General features: G+C 38.0%; 1 protein-coding gene and 1 long non-coding RNA gene across 9 annotated transcripts in view; one reads left to right on the top strand and one right to left on the bottom strand.

The window, feature by feature from the left end:
* The window catches only part of LOC147836467 (uncharacterized), a 97349-nt gene that overhangs the window by 10944 nt on the left and 68194 nt on the right, over window positions 1–18211 (top strand). The gene's annotated exons all lie outside the window — the stretch shown is intronic.
* igfn1.1 (immunoglobulin like and fibronectin type III domain containing 1, tandem duplicate 1) overlaps window positions 1–18211 on the bottom strand; it is a 58928-nt gene that overhangs the window by 7118 nt on the left and 33599 nt on the right. For 2 of the 6 annotated variants that reach the window (XM_087255562.1, XM_087255561.1), the window contains 12 exons: window positions 16659–17600; window positions 14191–14298; window positions 12162–12518; window positions 8547–8671; window positions 8312–8456; window positions 7928–8221; window positions 7554–7850; window positions 5008–5187; window positions 4796–4924; window positions 4257–4565; window positions 4074–4159; window positions 1586–1778 (listed from right to left, as the gene is read on the bottom strand). In XM_087255562.1, coding sequence (XP_087111688.1) covers window positions 1586–1778; window positions 4074–4159; window positions 4257–4565; window positions 4796–4924; window positions 5008–5187; window positions 7554–7850; window positions 7928–8221; window positions 8312–8456; window positions 8547–8671; window positions 12162–12518; window positions 14191–14298; window positions 16659–17600 — 3165 coding nt within the window. 6 annotated transcript variants of the gene reach the window in all.

Raw genomic sequence — 18211 nt, forward strand, 5'->3', positions numbered from 1 at the left:
ATAAACCCACATTTAATTTGAGATTTACAGATATGGATTTTTGGGCCGATATCGATAATCAACAACTTTAGATTTGGAGGCCGATAACTGATATATATATATATATATATATATATATATATATATATATATATATATATATATATATATATATATATATATATATATATTGGTTATCACCAGCGGAAGCGCCAGCCAATCAGATCACAGTATGCAAATACACCAGCTCAGACGGAACCAATTGCTGACTAATTTCATTGGCCGACGCTGCTATGGCGATCGCGTCAGCCCCAACTTTAGACACACCCTCTGTCAAGCATTGACGCTGAAGCCCCTTGTGAATCAAGCATTATGTGTGTGTGCGGTGTGGTAGCCATTATGAGCGCTCGTTATAATCAATATCAATATGCCGATCAAACTGAAAACAATATTACACCAACACATGGCAAGCAAAGCGTTGACGAAAACAAACAATCATATTAGATTACAAACAACCCAATGAGTTGTTTAGCTTGTGCATATAACTGCTATTATGTTTAATTCTTTTCCTGAGGCGATTTAAACCAAAACACACATCAAACATATCTACAATGATAAGGAATATGGTTACTTACTGCGTTATTAACGTACAACAATACCACACAAAAAAAGGGTTTATAAGGGATAAACAATGTGTGAAAAGCCCCTTTAGTGTGCTTGACAAATCTGAACAAGACTTGGGAGGTAGGCAGTTCTGTACAATTAGCTATTTATCGGCTTAAAGATATCGGCCAAATTTTGACATCAGATCGATGACGATAGCATTAAATACAGCATTTATCGGCCGATAGTGATATGGCTGCTGATAAACGTATATCTTGCATCTCTACATTTAGCCAATTTTGCTTAAACCAGTTATTTGAATAAAAGGTGTGGCTAATATCTAGTTTTCACCCAACAGCTGTAGAGGCACAGAAATCACACACTATGTGTAAATGATGTACAGTAAAATGATTAAAACATACAGTGTTTGGGAATTTAAATTTATATAATCTAGTTTCAAATTAGCAATAATCTATATATAACAGAACATTTATATTCTTTGGTTTTTAGGGTCTGACAGACCTTAAAATCTCTTGGTTTCCTGAGCCCTGATTGTCGCCAAAGTAATGCAAATTGTCAGTTTTACAGCACAGCTGTGTCTATTGTCTAACAAATGGTCAAACTGGTCGGACGGGTTCTGTCTCCAGAACCCCATTTGCACACTTTGTTTTCATGCTAAAATGTATCATGAATAGGTACTTATATGCTCATAAGATTGGGGCTGAAAAGGCAATTTACCCTGCCGACAACAACACTTCATTTGCATCCTTTGTTTTAGACTGTCCCCACCTACATGTATCAATGTCTGTAAAAATGTATTTAAACTGAGTGTCTGCTGTACTAGTTCAGAGTTCTTTCGATGACGCCACAGCGACGCTGAGTTCTTTGATTCTGCTTTATACCTAAAAGTTCTCCCTGGTTTTTGGCTTGTCTTAGAATTTCACAACAGGTACCGTCAGCCAGACAGAGAAATTGACAACAAGTGCTTCCCCCCTTATATTACCTGTGACTCTAATCTCAATACTGAAGGTCTCTTGTCCCACAATGTTCTTGACTACGATGGTGTAGATTCCTGTATCTGAGCGCTCTGCAGACGGGATCAGGATCTGAGAGGCTCCCTCAGCATTACTAATAGTGGCACGTTTGGACACAGGGATACCATCTTTCAGCCAGATGACATCGGGCCATGGGGAAGCCTGTATAAAAAGGGTGATATAAGACATTTATTGAACATGTGGCCAATGCAAAATATAATTTTCATGAAAGGAGTGAAAATGATCTGAAAAGTACATGAGGAGGTTGCCGATTACATCCTGGCTGATGAATATCAATTAGAAGACATAATATTCAGTTAGTATTCCCAAATGATTTGCTGGCGTAAATCAGTACTACATTTTTGATCAAGGATTTGAGAAGGATGAATAGGATACTGCATGACAGCACTTTTTTCCATCATACCACAGGCAGAATTCACTCACTGGCCACTTTTTTTTTGGATATACCTACATTAGATTTAACAAGCTGCTGAGATGCTGAAAATAATCCTTAGGGATTTTGATCCATATTGACATGATATCACCATACAGTTGCAGCAGATTTTGTCCGCTGTGCATCCCAAAAGTGCTCTAATGGACTGAGATCTGGTGACTGCAAAGAGCTTTAGAGTGCAGTCAATTCATTGTCATGTTCAAGAAATTATTCTGAGATGACTGAGCTTTGTGACATGCAGTGTTATCCTGCTAGCCATCATGAGATGGGTGCTCTGGGGCCTTAAAGGAATGGACATAGTCAGCAACAGTAGTTAGACAGTCACAGCAGTACTTAGACAGTAGTGTTAATAATATGTTTATTTGGAGCCCAACTTGACCAAGAAAAAAGCATTAAACCATCAGGTGAAGCATAAATTGTACATAGAAAGCAGGATGTATCCATACTTTAATGTGGTTTGACCCTGACTCTACCATCTGAATGTTGCGGCAGAAATCAAGACTCATCAGGTCAGACAACATGTTTCCAATGTTCTGTTGCTTAAATATAGAGACGGCATTAATACTGCAGTATCAGTTACCTTTTCTCAGCTGACAGGAATTGCATACAGTGTGATAATCTTCTGCTGCTATAGCTCATCTGCTTCAATGTTTGACTTGCTGTGTGTTCAGAGATGCTCTTCTGCAGACCTTGGTTGTAACGTGTGGCTGTTTGTTGACATTTTTGACCACAGTAAAGCCTCTTGTTGGATATTTTTTCTTTTTGACCATTCTATGTAAACCCTAGAGATGGTTATGTGTGAAAATCCCAGTAGATCAGCAGTTTCAGAAAGCCATGTCGCTTAAATCACCATTCTTCCCCATTCTGATGCTAAGTTTGAACGTCAGCAGACCATCTTAATCTACAATAAATGCCTTAATGCATTTAGTTCCTGCAATGTGATTGGCTGATTAAATGTTTGTATTTTTGAGCCATTGAACAGGTGTAACTATTAAAAGTGGCCATGGAGAAGAGCTGCACAATTAATCGTAAAAAGATCGCGATTTCGATTCGACCCCCTAGACGATCTTAATTTAGCATTTCTATGATTCTGCCAATCATGTTTTCAAGTTCAGGAGAGAAGAAAAGGCAGCTGCACGAGTCTTTTCATTGCTTCACACACAATGCTGAGCGACATGGATCCCTCCAAATGATGTTGAAAGAGTCACATACTGTATTTATAAGGTATAATTCATCCCCAAAATGTCATTTCTGTCTTCATATAATGATGTATTCGCGGCCGGGAAATCACACGTGACGTGAGCTGCTGACAGAGAGGGCGGGTGCACGCGCTACTTGAAAGACGCGCACGCATGCTTCTACTTTAGTGAACAGAACCTGCGCAAACAGCGAGTAACAGGTAATACAGTTGTAAATAATAATCAGTTTGTGGCACAGAGTGATCGTTTGGGAACCGCGTGTGAAGTATGAACAAGCACAAGCAGTCAAAATGAAACCTAAAGTGTGCACGTCATTTAAATGTTCATATCTCATTTTAGAGTTATGATTATGACAAGCATTTGATATGTTTTTCTTTCATAGCGAACAGAGTTGTGCATGAAAATAAATGTTTACTGTGTCAGCACTGTACTACTCTAGCCTATATATTGTTGAATATAATCTGATTATGGCAAATGTCTGATTTTACCAGTGAATAACTGTCTAATAATGTTGTCAATGACAGATTACAAGCATATATCTCAAACATAATAATTAAACATCAGAATTATTATAAGTAGAATAGAATTATTTATATAAGCCAGTAGACCTACAAAAAATATTATTATTGTTGTTTAACCATATGTTTGAGAAAAAATAATATATATCTACAGAATCGTGAGAAAATCTTGATCTTTATTTTAAGCAAAAAAAATCGCGATTCTCATTTTAGCCAGAATCGTGCAGCTCTAGAGTGTATCATAACTATCTTTTTTCTCTTTCGGAACCTGTATTAGTATATTTACCTCAAAGTTGATGTTGAAACGTGCAGAATTTCCAGCTCTCACCACCATGAAACTCTTGATCTTGGCATCAGTGAATTTTGGTCGCACTAAGAGGAACAATAAATTGAGTTAATGAGGTGATATATTACATACATTAAAAACGTGAGAGATACTGCTTGCTAAATTATAGACAACGTGGTTTACCTGGTGGAGGCATTGCCAAGATGTAGTTGTCCAATTCCTTTGGCTCACCTTCTCCACCTTCATTGACGGCGATCACTCTTACCCAATACATGGCCATTGATTTCATTCTCTTTGCAGTGAAGGAGGTCATGGTGACTGCATGTGGGTTGCATCGATCCCAATCTTGGTTCTCAGCAAGCCTGATATCAACAAAGTATCCCTTAGCCTCATCGTGAACCCCGGGGTCAACTTTTGGTTTAGTCCATGACAAGGAGAGGGTTGTGTAGCTGGAGTCCGTCACTTTAAGGTCAGCAACTTTACCAGGGGGTTCTAATGTGAAATGGGGACAAAAGCAATAGAAAATAGAGAGAAGTGCATAAGCAGATGGAATAAGCTTGTTATTTTGAAGCCCCAAAATTCTGACCTAAATCCTTGCGTTTTTGCATATCCATGAGGGCCGTGGTTCTTTTTTTCTTCTTCTTTTTTTAATCCTTGAGAATACATTTGCTGAATACCACTTTACTTTCTGAGGAAAATGAGAAACCTGAAAACATACTCACTTTTTGGATCTCTTGCAAACACAAATTCTGAGGGGACACTCGGTTCACCAGATCCCGATATGTTGATGGCGGAGACACGGAATTCATACTCCATTCCTTCGACTACATCTTGTACAGCATATTTCTTTGCTGTGGATGGCAATTGGGTGATTAAACATTTCCACCAGACAGAATTTCATTGTAAAGCTTGTCTAAAAAAATGTGAGACATACCTTGGATTGGTTGATCTGGTGGATTGACGTGGCTCCACAAGTTGCTGCCCTTCTTGCGTTTCTCCAAGTTGTAACCCAAAATATTAGTTCCTCCAGTGTTGGTCGGAGGAGCCCATGTGAGGTTAATGCAGTCTTTGAAGGCGCTGGCTACTTTAGGAGCAGATGGCTGACCAGGGTATGCTGGATAGGAAGACAGGTTTAGACGTTATTTAAACAGTCTAGAGCAGGGCTATTCAATTAGCTTGTCATGGGGGCCAGTTCATGAAAAGCATCCCAAATAAAGAACTGGAGAGACATGAATTTTCAATATTACTGAGAACACAACTGCATATAAGAGCCCATATGTTGTGTTTTCGCTTTTTAAGACACCCGTGTTGGCCTTTTCTACATTAAAATGTTAATATGTTGTATTTTGCGGACTATCTAATATCAGTGCTTTGTACAATAGGCTTTTTTTTACAGACATATTCAAATGTTGTATTTCAAAGCACAACAAAAGCAGTGCAATGTTTAAGTAGGCTTCTACATTCAAACACATTCAAATGTTTTGTTTTGAACTGCATAACAATTAGAGATTGAACGTTTGTAGATTTTGGTTGTACATTGTAAAAAATAATCATGGTTTCATGGTTATCAGGTCTACTGTAAATGTAAGCTAATATTAGCTAATAGGTTAACTGCTGTTATCATATGCGTTCATGCATACATAATCATTTTAATAATAATTCGTCTGACATACTGTATCTTTTGTTTACATTGCACTGAAAGGCACACACAACTCTCACCGCTACAGCATGAGATGCTTTTTACTGCATGTGCTCGGAAAGCCATGTGCGCATTGCTCAATTTTGCGTGCATATTGACATATATTCTTACATTAGAAATAACAAACTTGTGGGTGGAAAGACGCAATATGTGAATGGCCCACTGCTATAGTTAATCCAGTGTGTCTGTATTAGCCTTGGTGTACAAGTTAGGAACTTTAAACCAGCAACGGTTGGCAGCTTGGCATAACATTGTTTAATTGCAGCAGTTTTGTTCCGTGCAACAAAAATGTGGCATCGAGAAGTCTTTTCGATTGATTTTCAATTAACCATGACAAATTAAAGTGCAGTTAATAGTGAAATCAGTTAATTGTTGCATCCCTAATTAGATATCAGTGCCTTGTACGAAAGGTCTTTTCTACAAACACATCTAAATGTTTTCAGCTGCTCGCACCATTTGCTCAATGTCATGTGACTCACACCCTGCCCAGCCTTCAACTGCAGCTTATGCTGTATTGAACAAATGTACCCTACTTCATAACTATAGCAACCGTTTTTTTGGCTGAACTAAATTTATTTTTGATGTCTTGGTCACACTAATTGGAGGGCCAGAACAAATTGCCTCGAGGGCTGAGTTCGGCCTGTGGGCCACCAATTGAATTGCCCTGGTCTAGAGCATGGGCCTCAAACTCGATTCCTGAAGGGCCACAGTTCTGCACAGTTTTGCTCAAACCCTAAACAAACACACCTGATCCAACTAATCAAGGTGTTCCAGACTACTATAGAATATTGGTTGGAGCTAAAATCTGTAGAGCTGTGGGCCTCCAGGAATTGAGTTTGAGGGTGTTTTTTACACCTGCCTTATTTAGTTTGGTTGAATCGCATAAGAGTTTGTTTTCCCTCTTGGTGCAGTTTGTTTGGGCTGGTGTGAATGTAGCAATCACACTCGAGTGCGCACCAAAAACCGACCAAAAAAGCCTGAAGAGACCTCCTTAAAAAGGTAGTTTTTGTACTCTTTCAAGCGAACCCTGGAGCAGTTCAATTGTGGTGAAAACATGATCCGAACGAAAACGGACCCAACCGCAAAAAGTACGGCACCTATTTGGAGTAATCCAGCTGCCGATCTAAAGGGATGTGGATGACACATATTTATAGACAGAGCTTTACCAACAGTTTTAAACAGAGAGAAGGAAAAACAATACCTATTGGATCGTTGGTAATATTTCTGGAAGATGACCATGTTGCAATTTAGATAAGTTTATTCACACCTTCTCCTGAAGTTATTAATGATGCGCCTTCTCTGTTTGCAATGCATTAAAACATTGTTTTCCAGCTGCAGCCGTTCTTCATTCTTGAAATGTATAGTTTGTCTAAAGTGATGTATATAAAATATATAGTATACTATGACCGGGGATGCAATCAGCCAGCCCAGTCGTCCCTCTATAGCTAAAATTGACATTTTTTGTCTGCCGGTTTGTTCACTTGCAGGATTTCCATTGGTATTTTCCCACACGTTAATTCTGACCGATTGAAAAGCAGTTTAGGAAATACGTTCAATAATATCTGTCCGATGAGTGATGTGGTTTTTGTCTTGTTTAGACTAAATAATCAGTGTGGTGTGAAAAGGACCCAAAAACGGCAGAAAAATGCTACAATGTTTCATTTGTTGCCCTTGGTCTGGACCAAATGAGCCGAACCACAGATGTGAGAGTACCCTGGGACTACTAGTCTAGAGTGTGACTGACTAGCAAAGTGTTTCTAGAGATATTTGTAATAAGTCACCTTTAGTGCCAGCCTGTACATCCTCAGTCTCCATCAGTTCACTGATGCCCTGATCAGTCTCGGCTCTGATACGGTAGCAGTATCTCCTGCCATGGTCAACATCCGTGTCTTTGTAGTGGGCTTTCCCAGGAATCTGGCCTATCTTTTTCCATGTATTGCGTCCAATTTGGTTGCGCTCAAGTATATAATGCTTAATAGGGCAACCGCCATCGTCTTTTGGTGGTCTCCACTTGATCTCGACGCAGTTGGAAGATGCTTCAACAATCTCCAGAGGTCCAAGAGGGGGAGTTGGTTTATCTAAATGACATATGTTGATTGTATTATGCAAAGCACAGTATACAACCTTTGTAATGGATATTGTTGTTCTTACTTACCAAGGACAACTAGGTTAGAAATGGCTTCCACTGTGCCGAACTCATTTTTGATTTTGATTTTGATTTCCCCAGTGTCTTTACGTTGCAGTTTGGTGAGAAGTAGACGGCTCTCACCCTCTGTAATCTCAATCTTGCAGTGAGAGTCTGACGCGAGCTCTTCGCCATCTTTGTACCACTGAATTTTGCATGGCTCACGGCCAATGTATGGGATTTTGAAAGTGGCTTTTTGATTGTGTTTGATGACAATTGGTTTGACAAATGCTTCAAGTTCTGCGCTATCAAATCTTGGTGGATCTTAACATGTGAATACAATTAAAAAGTATAAACGTGAAATTCGTTACAAATGTAAATGCATTGGCTAAAATTAGCAGATTCAAAACAAACCTTCAACAGCAATTGTGCATTCAGTTTTACGCCCATCAGCCTCAAATCGATAAGTTCCAGCAAATTCTTCAGTTACTTTGTCAATTTTTAGTTTGTGAGTGGCTCCATCTTTACTGATTGCCATTCCCTCAGAGGAAGCAGTAATCTAGAGAGAAATGCACAGAGAATTTGTGTCTATGCGCACATACATAACATGGTTTTATGTACCACATACATAATATGGCTTTTTTTATACCTCTGTGCCATCTTTGGACCAGACACCCTCGCAATCAGCACTGCTGAGTTTGCAGACCAGTTCAGCCTCCTCTCCTATAATAACTTTGCAGTCTTCCAGCCCAGCAGCAAAGTAAACACCAGGATCTGCAAAGGATTTGTGAACCAAATGAATAATTTAGATGCATTGCAGTTCATTTTGATTACTGGTCAAGCGTGGTTATCATTTTTCTTTGCTGCGCGGCTGGGTGAATTGTAATCCATTAATTGAAAACAGTAGCATTTTATGCTTAGTACCTAGTGACATACATAATTAATATAATGCATTAAAGGACATTCACTTTCATTCAAATACACTGTAAAACCCAAAAAGTTAAAGTAACTAAACTGCTTGAGTAAACGGATTGCAACAAACCACTTAAGTTCAACAAGTAATACTAATGAGTACTGTGAACTTAATCCATTTGAGTAAATGAAGCAATTTGAGCACAGTAAAACCCAATAAATGAAGAGAACTCAAACCAACTGAGTACTGTAAAACCTTATAAGTTAAGGCAACTCAAATTATTTGAGGAAAACGATTGCTACAAACCATTTGAGTTAAAAAACTAATATATACAAGTACCTTGAACTTGCTCTTTTTATTTGAAGTAATGAGGTATTTAATTACCTCATTACCTTCAACACTCTTCAAGAGTTCAAAACTCTTTTCAAATGGGTAGAATGAACTTGTAGTAAATTTTGAGTTAACTACACTCATTTCTTTTGATGAAGTTGACTGTTGGGTTTTACAGTGTATGAATAAATGTTCACAGAAATAAAAAATCAGGTGACTTGTATCTTGCTATTGTCTGCAGTTTTGCCTTCTCACAGTCTGTTTCTTCTTAGAATCCATGTGTTGATGATGAAGACATTAATGAAGCATTTCTGAAGGGCCGTGTATATTATTTTGAACTGTATTGTACATTGTTTTCAGTTCAGTAATGCATAATTATTACTCTTGTGTGATGTTGTTTAGTTGGGGTAATTAGCAGTCACTCTAACTACTCGTCTGCTTCAACACTAATGGGCAAATGATTGAAACCTTCTGGTTTGGGTGGGATTATGAATATTGCTGTTCTAATGGCAATTACATTACCTTCCAGCTCTCTTTCCATTTTGTATTGTTGATTATTTGGACAACATCCAAATGGAACATGATCTTATGCTTAATCTGCTCTAATCTCCAGATAAATGCTGCTTGGGTTGTTTCCTTGTGATGAATGCCAAGTATTTTGGCAGTTAATGATCTTGCTTCTTGTAGTTAAAGTGTGTGGTCATGTTTGGTATCATTTATTGAGATTTTATCATCTCCCTGTTTTTTATTATTAGTACACGAGGTAATTAGCCTTTAGCAAGACAACCAAGCTTGGTGAGGACAATACAAGCACATACTGGTATACACAAACAGCAGACACACACATGTCTGGCACATTGCAGACTGGGTATTATTTTTAAACCAGTTTGTTACTGAGTAAAAAAAAAATTGTTGATCCCAACTCATGTTATATTGAGTACATTTTTCAGTTTGTTTATTTAAAGGTCTAGTTTACTCAATGATGTTACTCAAAACCTGTATATTTTTGTATAATTTATTTTTCATTGATATTCTATACAATATTAGAACAATATGTATATAAATAAACTATATATATATATATATATATATATATATATATATATATATATATATATATATATATATATATATATATATATATATATATATATATATATATATATATACATACACACATACACATACACACACACACACCCACACACATATACATACATACATATACATCTTGGCTATACTATAAGTAAATAATAAACTAATTATTTAAAAAAAGTACAAAGTAATACACAAAACAATGTGAAGATTATTTAAAAATTATTCATATTGTTGTTAGTATTATTAATATTATTATAAAGATGGTTACTGGTAAATTTTATTTGGCTGAATTATTTCTTTAATAAACAAAGTTATCCAACACCCACTGGGGAAAAAAATTCCGCCTACTCAAATCAAGCTAATTAAAGAGGTTATTAAAGTTACTGATTACAACCCACCTTGCTCAATATATCCCTCACTTTTTTGAGCTAGCTCATCAGATATGCCCCTCACAAAGTTTCAACACACACATTGTGGCCAAGAACTGCTGATATGAATATGTATATGCTTACAAAGACAGTTCTATAGCTGTTGAACCCAAGGGTGTAATCTTAAAGTAAAGAGCTCTTGGGACTTTGAATCTGACAAGTTTGCTCAGTTGAAAGTTATCTGCTGTGAGATGTTTGGTCCTGAAGAAAAATTATCTACAACACAAAAGCTTGGTTGATTTAAAGTTGAATAAATATAATACAAAGGACTTTTAGCAAAGTATGGATAACCTTGTTTATTTTCTATATGCAGGGGCGGATTGAGCAATTCCAGCCATGGGGCTTAAAAGTTCTAAAATGCACCTTTTGTACTTTCATTTATTTTTAATTTATTTTGTTGTTGTTTTTTTCTTTTCTTATATCACTGTCTATTTTTCTACATTCTATCTTAATGCAAAATAATAATAATAACATGTATGGCATCTTGTAACATCTAGTAAAACTTTTGAAATCATTTATTTTCTTTCAATGAATTAACATTATTAATAAATGAACTCATTCGTTTTTAAAACTGATTTTACTGCTGAACTTATCCATAGTTGAGGGTGGGGGATACATTTGCGCAGATGTAATAATTACATTCAAACTAGAATTTTTAGACCCTTACCATACAAAATACAATAAAAACCCAAATTCAAGAGTTCGCCCTTAGCTGATGATTGATTATGGAGCATGTTTGGCATGCTGTCCCGGGAGAGAGCCCTGAACTGGTGAGATCCTCGAGCCCGGGGCTCCCTCCAGTTGCAGGGCGAGAGGAAAGACCGAGTTCAGGTAGGTCTCGATTACTCCCCTGCTTGATAATGTTGGAAGTAGATTAATGCTATGAAGTGTCTATGCTGTCAATTTAGATTTGTCTATTTACTTATGTTACATGTTTTTGGTCTGTGGGAGGAAACCGGAGAGCCTGGTGAAAATCCACGCAAACACGAGGAGAACATGCAAACTCCACGCAGAAATGCCGACCTGGCCAGGGAGTATCCGAGCCGGTGACATTCTTACTGTGCGGCCGTGGTGCTAACCACAAGGAAATAGGAGGAGTCAGGGTGGAAGGGGGGATTCTTCAAGACGAAGATGGCTGAAGTAAGATACTGTGGTCATTTATAGTGGTTAAGGAGTCGTCTGATTGATAAATCAGTGTTAGCTAATGTGGACCAGGTGGTATCTATCACAAGCACGTGCTCCTCTCGAAATTAGTTTATAAATAACCTTCACTTATATATAATTTATAGATATAAATCTAGCCATTTATTTGAGGTCCCTCAGATTTCCTGGGACCCTAGGCAGCTGCTTACCTTGCTCATTGGTCAAATCCGCCCCTGGTTATGTGACTGAATTAGGTCTTAAGCTCCTACAAGAGACTACGCTTATTCCTGAGTTTTCTGAATGGTGACATTGCTTCCATGCAACTGTCAGAGCAACTTCAAACATCTCTTACCAACAACTTTTTCTGGAACCTGTGAGCCTTGTTTTTTACGCTCTGAACGCCTGCGAGCTTTAGCCGACTCATCCTTTTCATCTTCAGCACCTTTTTCTTCCTCGGTAGCTTCAGTGCTGCCATCTGATGGACCTACAGGACCTGGTGGCTTCTCAGGGCCTGGTGGATCCCCGGAACCCGAAGGGCTACCAGAACCTGATGCGGCTCCAGACCCAGACGGGTTTGCGGAGCCTGAAGCGTTGTCAGAACCCGATGGGTTTCCTGAACCTGATTGGTTACTGGAACCTGATGGATTTCCAGAACCTGATGGTTTCTGTTTATCTGATGGGGTTTCTTTATCTGACGGGTTACTTCCACCTTCAGTCATGTCGTTTGGTCAGCCGGTGAAGCATTTCCAAGATTGATATGATGAAGAGGTTGGGAAGAATATTTAGAATAAAAATAAGAGCACTTACAAACAAACATTTAACATTGACGAAAACCACAACAACAATGCAAACAAGGAACATTTTTCAGACGTTGAGCCTATAAACATGCTTTAGGAAGAGTGTGACTTGTTTATTTTGTGTCATGCCAAAGAATTCCACTTACAGTGAAACGTCATTGGTTTAAAATGCTGCTCCACATAGCTAGGCATGAAACATAAACAGGCTGTAAGCACTGAGTGGTACGGTACGGTTTGGTTTGGTACGCTTTTATGGTCTTTTCCACTGTCAAAAGGTACTTAAAAGCAAACCATACTTAAAAAAGGAATGGCGCTGTCGCCTCACAGCAACAAGGTTGCTGGTCCTCAGCTGGGTCAGTTCTGTGTGGAGTTTGCATGTTCTTCCATTGGGTTTCCTCCGGCTGATCCGGTTTCCCTCACAGTCCAAAGACATGCAGTACAGGTGAATTGGGTAAGCTAAATTGTCCATAGTGTAAGTGCATTAACGATAGTGTATGGATGTTTCCCAGTGATGGGTTGCGTAAAACATAAGATAAGTTGGCGGTTCATTCCGCTGTGGTGACCCCTTATTAATACAGGGACTAAGCTGAAAAGAAAATGAATGAATGAATAAATTAATTAATTTCTCTAATAAAATTCTTAAAAGTACACTGTCAATATATATATAAAAATAAATAAATTATATATATATATATATATATATATATATATATATATATATATATATATATATATATATATATATATATATATATATATATAGTTTTTATACATTCATCTCATACCACACTTTAAAAATGCTATGACCCAAATTTGTGTAAAATATGGACACTCCAACCACAGAGTTATTTTTTTTTTTAACCAACAAATGGGTTTGTCCTTAATTTACACTGCACTAATGACTAACATTAACTGTCTGCTCACACTGAGAAAAAAATGCTTCTGATCTAATCGATTGGCTGCACCAGTCAGAACAGGTTTTTTTAATATGCAAATAAGTGGAGCTTGATAAATAGCCAATGAGGTTTCAAAGTGGGCAGGTCTACAGAGCGTGACAGCACAGACATAGAAAACAAAGAGCCAAGATTTCATTTTTGAAACATTACACACATTGACAAACACAAAACAAACAGATACACTAACAACACATTATAAATATACAGTACATGAACAACAAATAAATGAAACAAACAGAAGAGAAACAAACCAAGAAGCACATTGAGCTAAAGGCTTTTGGAAGATGTTAATTTTATGAAATGGTGAACGTTAGAAAAAAATAGTTTGGTATAGGGTCTTTGGTTTGATGATGATTATATTATGGTATTATAAATGACATTAGTTGTGATTATTTTAAGGTACTCGTTTATTCACTGTTACAAGTATTACAATTTAGATTTTAAAATAGTAATGATCAAATATTACCAATCATGCTTATTTTTAGTTTTAAAATGTTAATTGTTAAATCAAATGCCTTTTTCATGACCAATAATGATTACTGTTGATGTTTAACAGTGTTTAGTTGGCAAACCTAGTTTCTGTAAACACTGATGAGCTGGTTTTAGTGTGTTCACCCCACTCTCTTACCAATCACCGTGTCTGGTATCAGTGGGCCTTGTCTTACTCGAGTGCGGCTCTTGGCCTCTCCTTCCTTCCTGCTCACTTCTGCAACTGGGCTGAGTATGTTTGAGTTTCCTATCACGATTTGTGTAAAATGTGAATTAATCAACATAGGAAGTGCAGTGTTTTGATTGTGTGAGTTCACTTGAGCTAAAAACACCCTTTAAGGTGTTGATTTGTTGCAGTGATTGCATATGTATGTACAGAGTAGCGTCATCTTATCAACAAACAGAAAGTTGTGGAAGAAAGTTGCACAAAGGTGTATGCGTGTATGATAGGGAACAGTAAAATTAATGTTTATTTGAAATAAGACTTTGACCTGAAAAGTAATGCTCTATTAGGATAATCTTGGACAGTATGCTCTCATCATAATCATAATCATAATATTTATTATTAGTAGTAGTACTCTATTGTTTCTAACCTCAAATAAATAAATAAATAAATAAATAAATAAATAAATGTGGTGGATGAAGGACGTTCTTTAAACAAAGGTGTTTTTAAGACACTCTGAACTGTATCACACACACACACACACACACACACACAAACACAAACCATATGAGTTTGGCCTGCTTTAATAGACTGCTAAGAACCAAATAGTTCTGCAGCCTTTATTAAAGGATGTTATGAAACAATTTTAAAATTCAAACCAAAGCTAAAATGATAATGATATATACAATAAACAATATTGTGGGAATATGTGTGACACTTGTTGGCAAACTTAGTCATATAAATTATGATTTATTTTCACGTTCTCCTTTAAAAAAAACAAAAAAAAAAAACTGTATGATTTGCTGGAATCTGCCAGCCGATTTGAATGTTATCACTTGATTGAATGGGTGTTATCAGTGGTCATCTGCTGATAGATATGGGCCAGAAAGGAGCCTTCGGCGCCTACTGGTAGGCTCAGAAGGGTGTTTTCATCCATCCACATGGATAATTAGCTATAGATCACTAGAAGTTAACGAGATGTATTTATAAATTTTCCATTAATTATATTTTATTAGCATCTACCCCAACCTTAAACCCAACTGTCATAGTAATGTAAAAACAGATCTGGATCTGGAGTCTTCTTTATTAGTGTAGTTGATTAACTAGAGCAATATTTATAAAATTTCCAGTTAATTGTATTTTATTAACGTCCACCCCTACCCCAACCCTAAACCCAACCGTCACACTAATGTAAAAACAGATCTGAAGTCTTCTCTATTAGTATAGCCGATTAACCAGCAGGAGACCCCTACTGGCCCATATCTATCAGCTGATAACCACTGATAACACCAATTCAATCGAGCGGTAACATTTGATGTGGGTGAATCTGCTCACAAATGTTTGAACTGTCGACAGAGTAAGTACATTTTGAGACAAATCCAGTTCAGAAGATTCTAAAGCAAAACCATCTAGCAAAGATTTATAAAGTAACACCAAAGTTGGTTTAAAAATGTGTATTAAATTTGCAAAGGGGGCAGCATGGTGGCTCAGTGGGTAAGCATTGTCCCTTTACAGCAAGAAGGTTGCTGAGTCCCGGCTGGATTAGTTGCCATAACTGTGTGGAGATTGTGTTCGTGTGGGTTTCTTCCGGGTGCTCCAGTGTCCCCCACAGTCCAAAGACATAGAGTATAGGTGAATTGAATTAACTAAATTGGCCATAGTGTGTGTGTGTGTGTGTGTGTGTGTGTGTGTGCTTGCATGCATGCATGCGTGCGTGCCTATGTGTGTGAATTGCGGCTGGAAGGGCATCCGCTGCATAAAACATGAGTCAGAATAGTTGGTAGTTCATTCCGCAGTGGTGACTCCTCATAAATAAGGGACTAAGCTGAAGGAAAACGAATGAATTAATGAATTTGCACAGAATAAATTAACTATTAATTTAGTAATCACTGTTGGATTATTAAGCATTTGTGAGTGATTTCATTTCTTGAAATTTAAATGTGTATTTTGTAATGTCCATGTGTCTCCAGCTGCTGGTATAAGATGATGAATGTTTTAATACATACAGAAGTCAAGATTTTTTTTAATTGCTTACATACCCAACATGCACACGCTATTGCAGTACTTCTGTTGTCAGTGTGATGGCTGTTAGAATCGTGAAAGAATCTACTTTTTAACAAAAGTCAAGCAGAAAAGCAATATGTGAATCTCATTTTAACCAGAACTGCAGCTTTAGTACATCTAACATTTATATGCGGATCATTTTTGACGTTTAATTGCAGTGGGGCGTTGGGATCGGTAGACGCGGACTTAATGAACTTGGAAATGTCAAATTTGACCAAAATGGACATTTTCAAATTCAGACTCAATTTGCCAACAAGGCTCACATTTGCAGTTATCCCTCTTGGTGTGAACTTACCTTTACACTACATTTTTAAAAATGAAAGCTAGATTTAATTTGAATTGCTTACACATATCTTGGATTTTCTTGTATAATTTCTTACCTACAACAGTCTCAGGTACAAGAGGTCCTTCCCGCTGACGCTTCTTTCCTCCTTTATCTCCATCATCACCACCATTTCCTCCAGATCCGTCAGCTCCTCCAGCCCCACCAGCAGCACCAGCTTCTCCAGCACCTCCGGCTCCACCTTCTCCGCCAGCTCCTCCAGCTCCACCTTCTCCACCGGCTCCTCCAGCTCCACCTTCTCCACCGGCTCCTCCAGCTCCACCTTCTCCACCAGCACCACCTTCTCCTCCTGCTCCTCCAGCTCCATTAGCTCCACCGGTTCCTCCAGCTCCCCCTTCTCCTCCAGCTCCACCTTCTCCTCCAGCTCCACCTGCTCCTCCAGCTCCACCGGCTCCTCCTTCGCCAGTAGCTCCCACAGCCCACACTGCACCTACTGCTGCTGCACTATCACCTCCACCTGCACCTCCAGTCTTTCCGAGCTTTGCTGCTGCAGCCGCTGCCTGTGCAGACATTGCAGCTGCCGCCGCAGCCCCAGCCGCAGCAGCTTCCTCAGCACTCAGACCTTTATTCAAGGCGTTGAGTTCAGCCTGTTTCCTGGCCTCTTCCTCCGCTTGGGCTTTGGCTTTTGCTGCTGCAGCCCGTGCTGCTCTGTCTGCTGCGGCTTTAGCTTCAGCCTCAGATATACCTTTGGCTTTAGCTGCAGCGAGAGCTTCTTGTGCAGCTTTAGCAGCAGCGGCTGCTGCAGTGGCTGCAGCCACTTGTGCCGCTGCAGCATCAGCTGCAGCTCTGGCTTTGGCTTCAGCTTCTGCTGCGTCACGCTCAGCCTGGAGTTTCTTTGCAGCCTCCATAGCTTCTGCTATCTCCTTCTTGTTCTTCTCGGCCTGCTCAGCAGCAATCTTCAGCAGGTCATCACCACCACCGCCTGCCTGAGTGGTTTTACGAGCTTTCTTCTTGCCCTTTGATGCAGGATCTTTGTCAGCTGGGGAGGAAAGAATAATAAAAGCCGATTAAAACAGTGATTGCATTTATTAATTAATGCTAATGCCAATTCCAGTTAATAAAAAGACCATAAATACAAATAAAATATTGAATTGTAACAAAGCTTTTCTGTTTGAGGTATATTGGTGACTAAAATCATACAACTTTTGATAATTAATTACATAATTATTGAGGATTCCTCATGCAAGTTCATTTCAGTTAATATTTTTTTCTTAAAAAAAGTTATTTTTTGAATCTTCAATTTATATAATTAATTGTTATATAAAATATAATATTATTAAATGTTTCCAAGTGATGGGTTGCAGCTGGAAGGGCATTCGTGGTGTAAACATATGCTGAATAAGTTGGTGGTTAAAGGGAATAAGGCGAAAAAAAATAAATGAATAAATATAAATTAATGAAACAAAAATCGAACACTTCCATTTGAGGTAAACGGGCAGCTAAAGTTCAAATGATAAAACTGAAAACATTGTTAAACTATATTTTGCATTTAAATGTAATTCTCAGGGCAATACATAATTTTTCTGTTGACCTTAAAACTAGAATAATGGTATAGACATCTTTAAATGCAAATAAAAATCGGAAAAAAAT

The sequence above is a fragment of the Danio rerio genome, chromosome 6, assembly GCF_052040795.2.
Source record: "Danio rerio strain M-AB ecotype USA chromosome 6, GRCz13ab, whole genome shotgun sequence".
Taxonomy (NCBI): domain Eukaryota; kingdom Metazoa; phylum Chordata; class Actinopteri; order Cypriniformes; family Danionidae; genus Danio; species Danio rerio.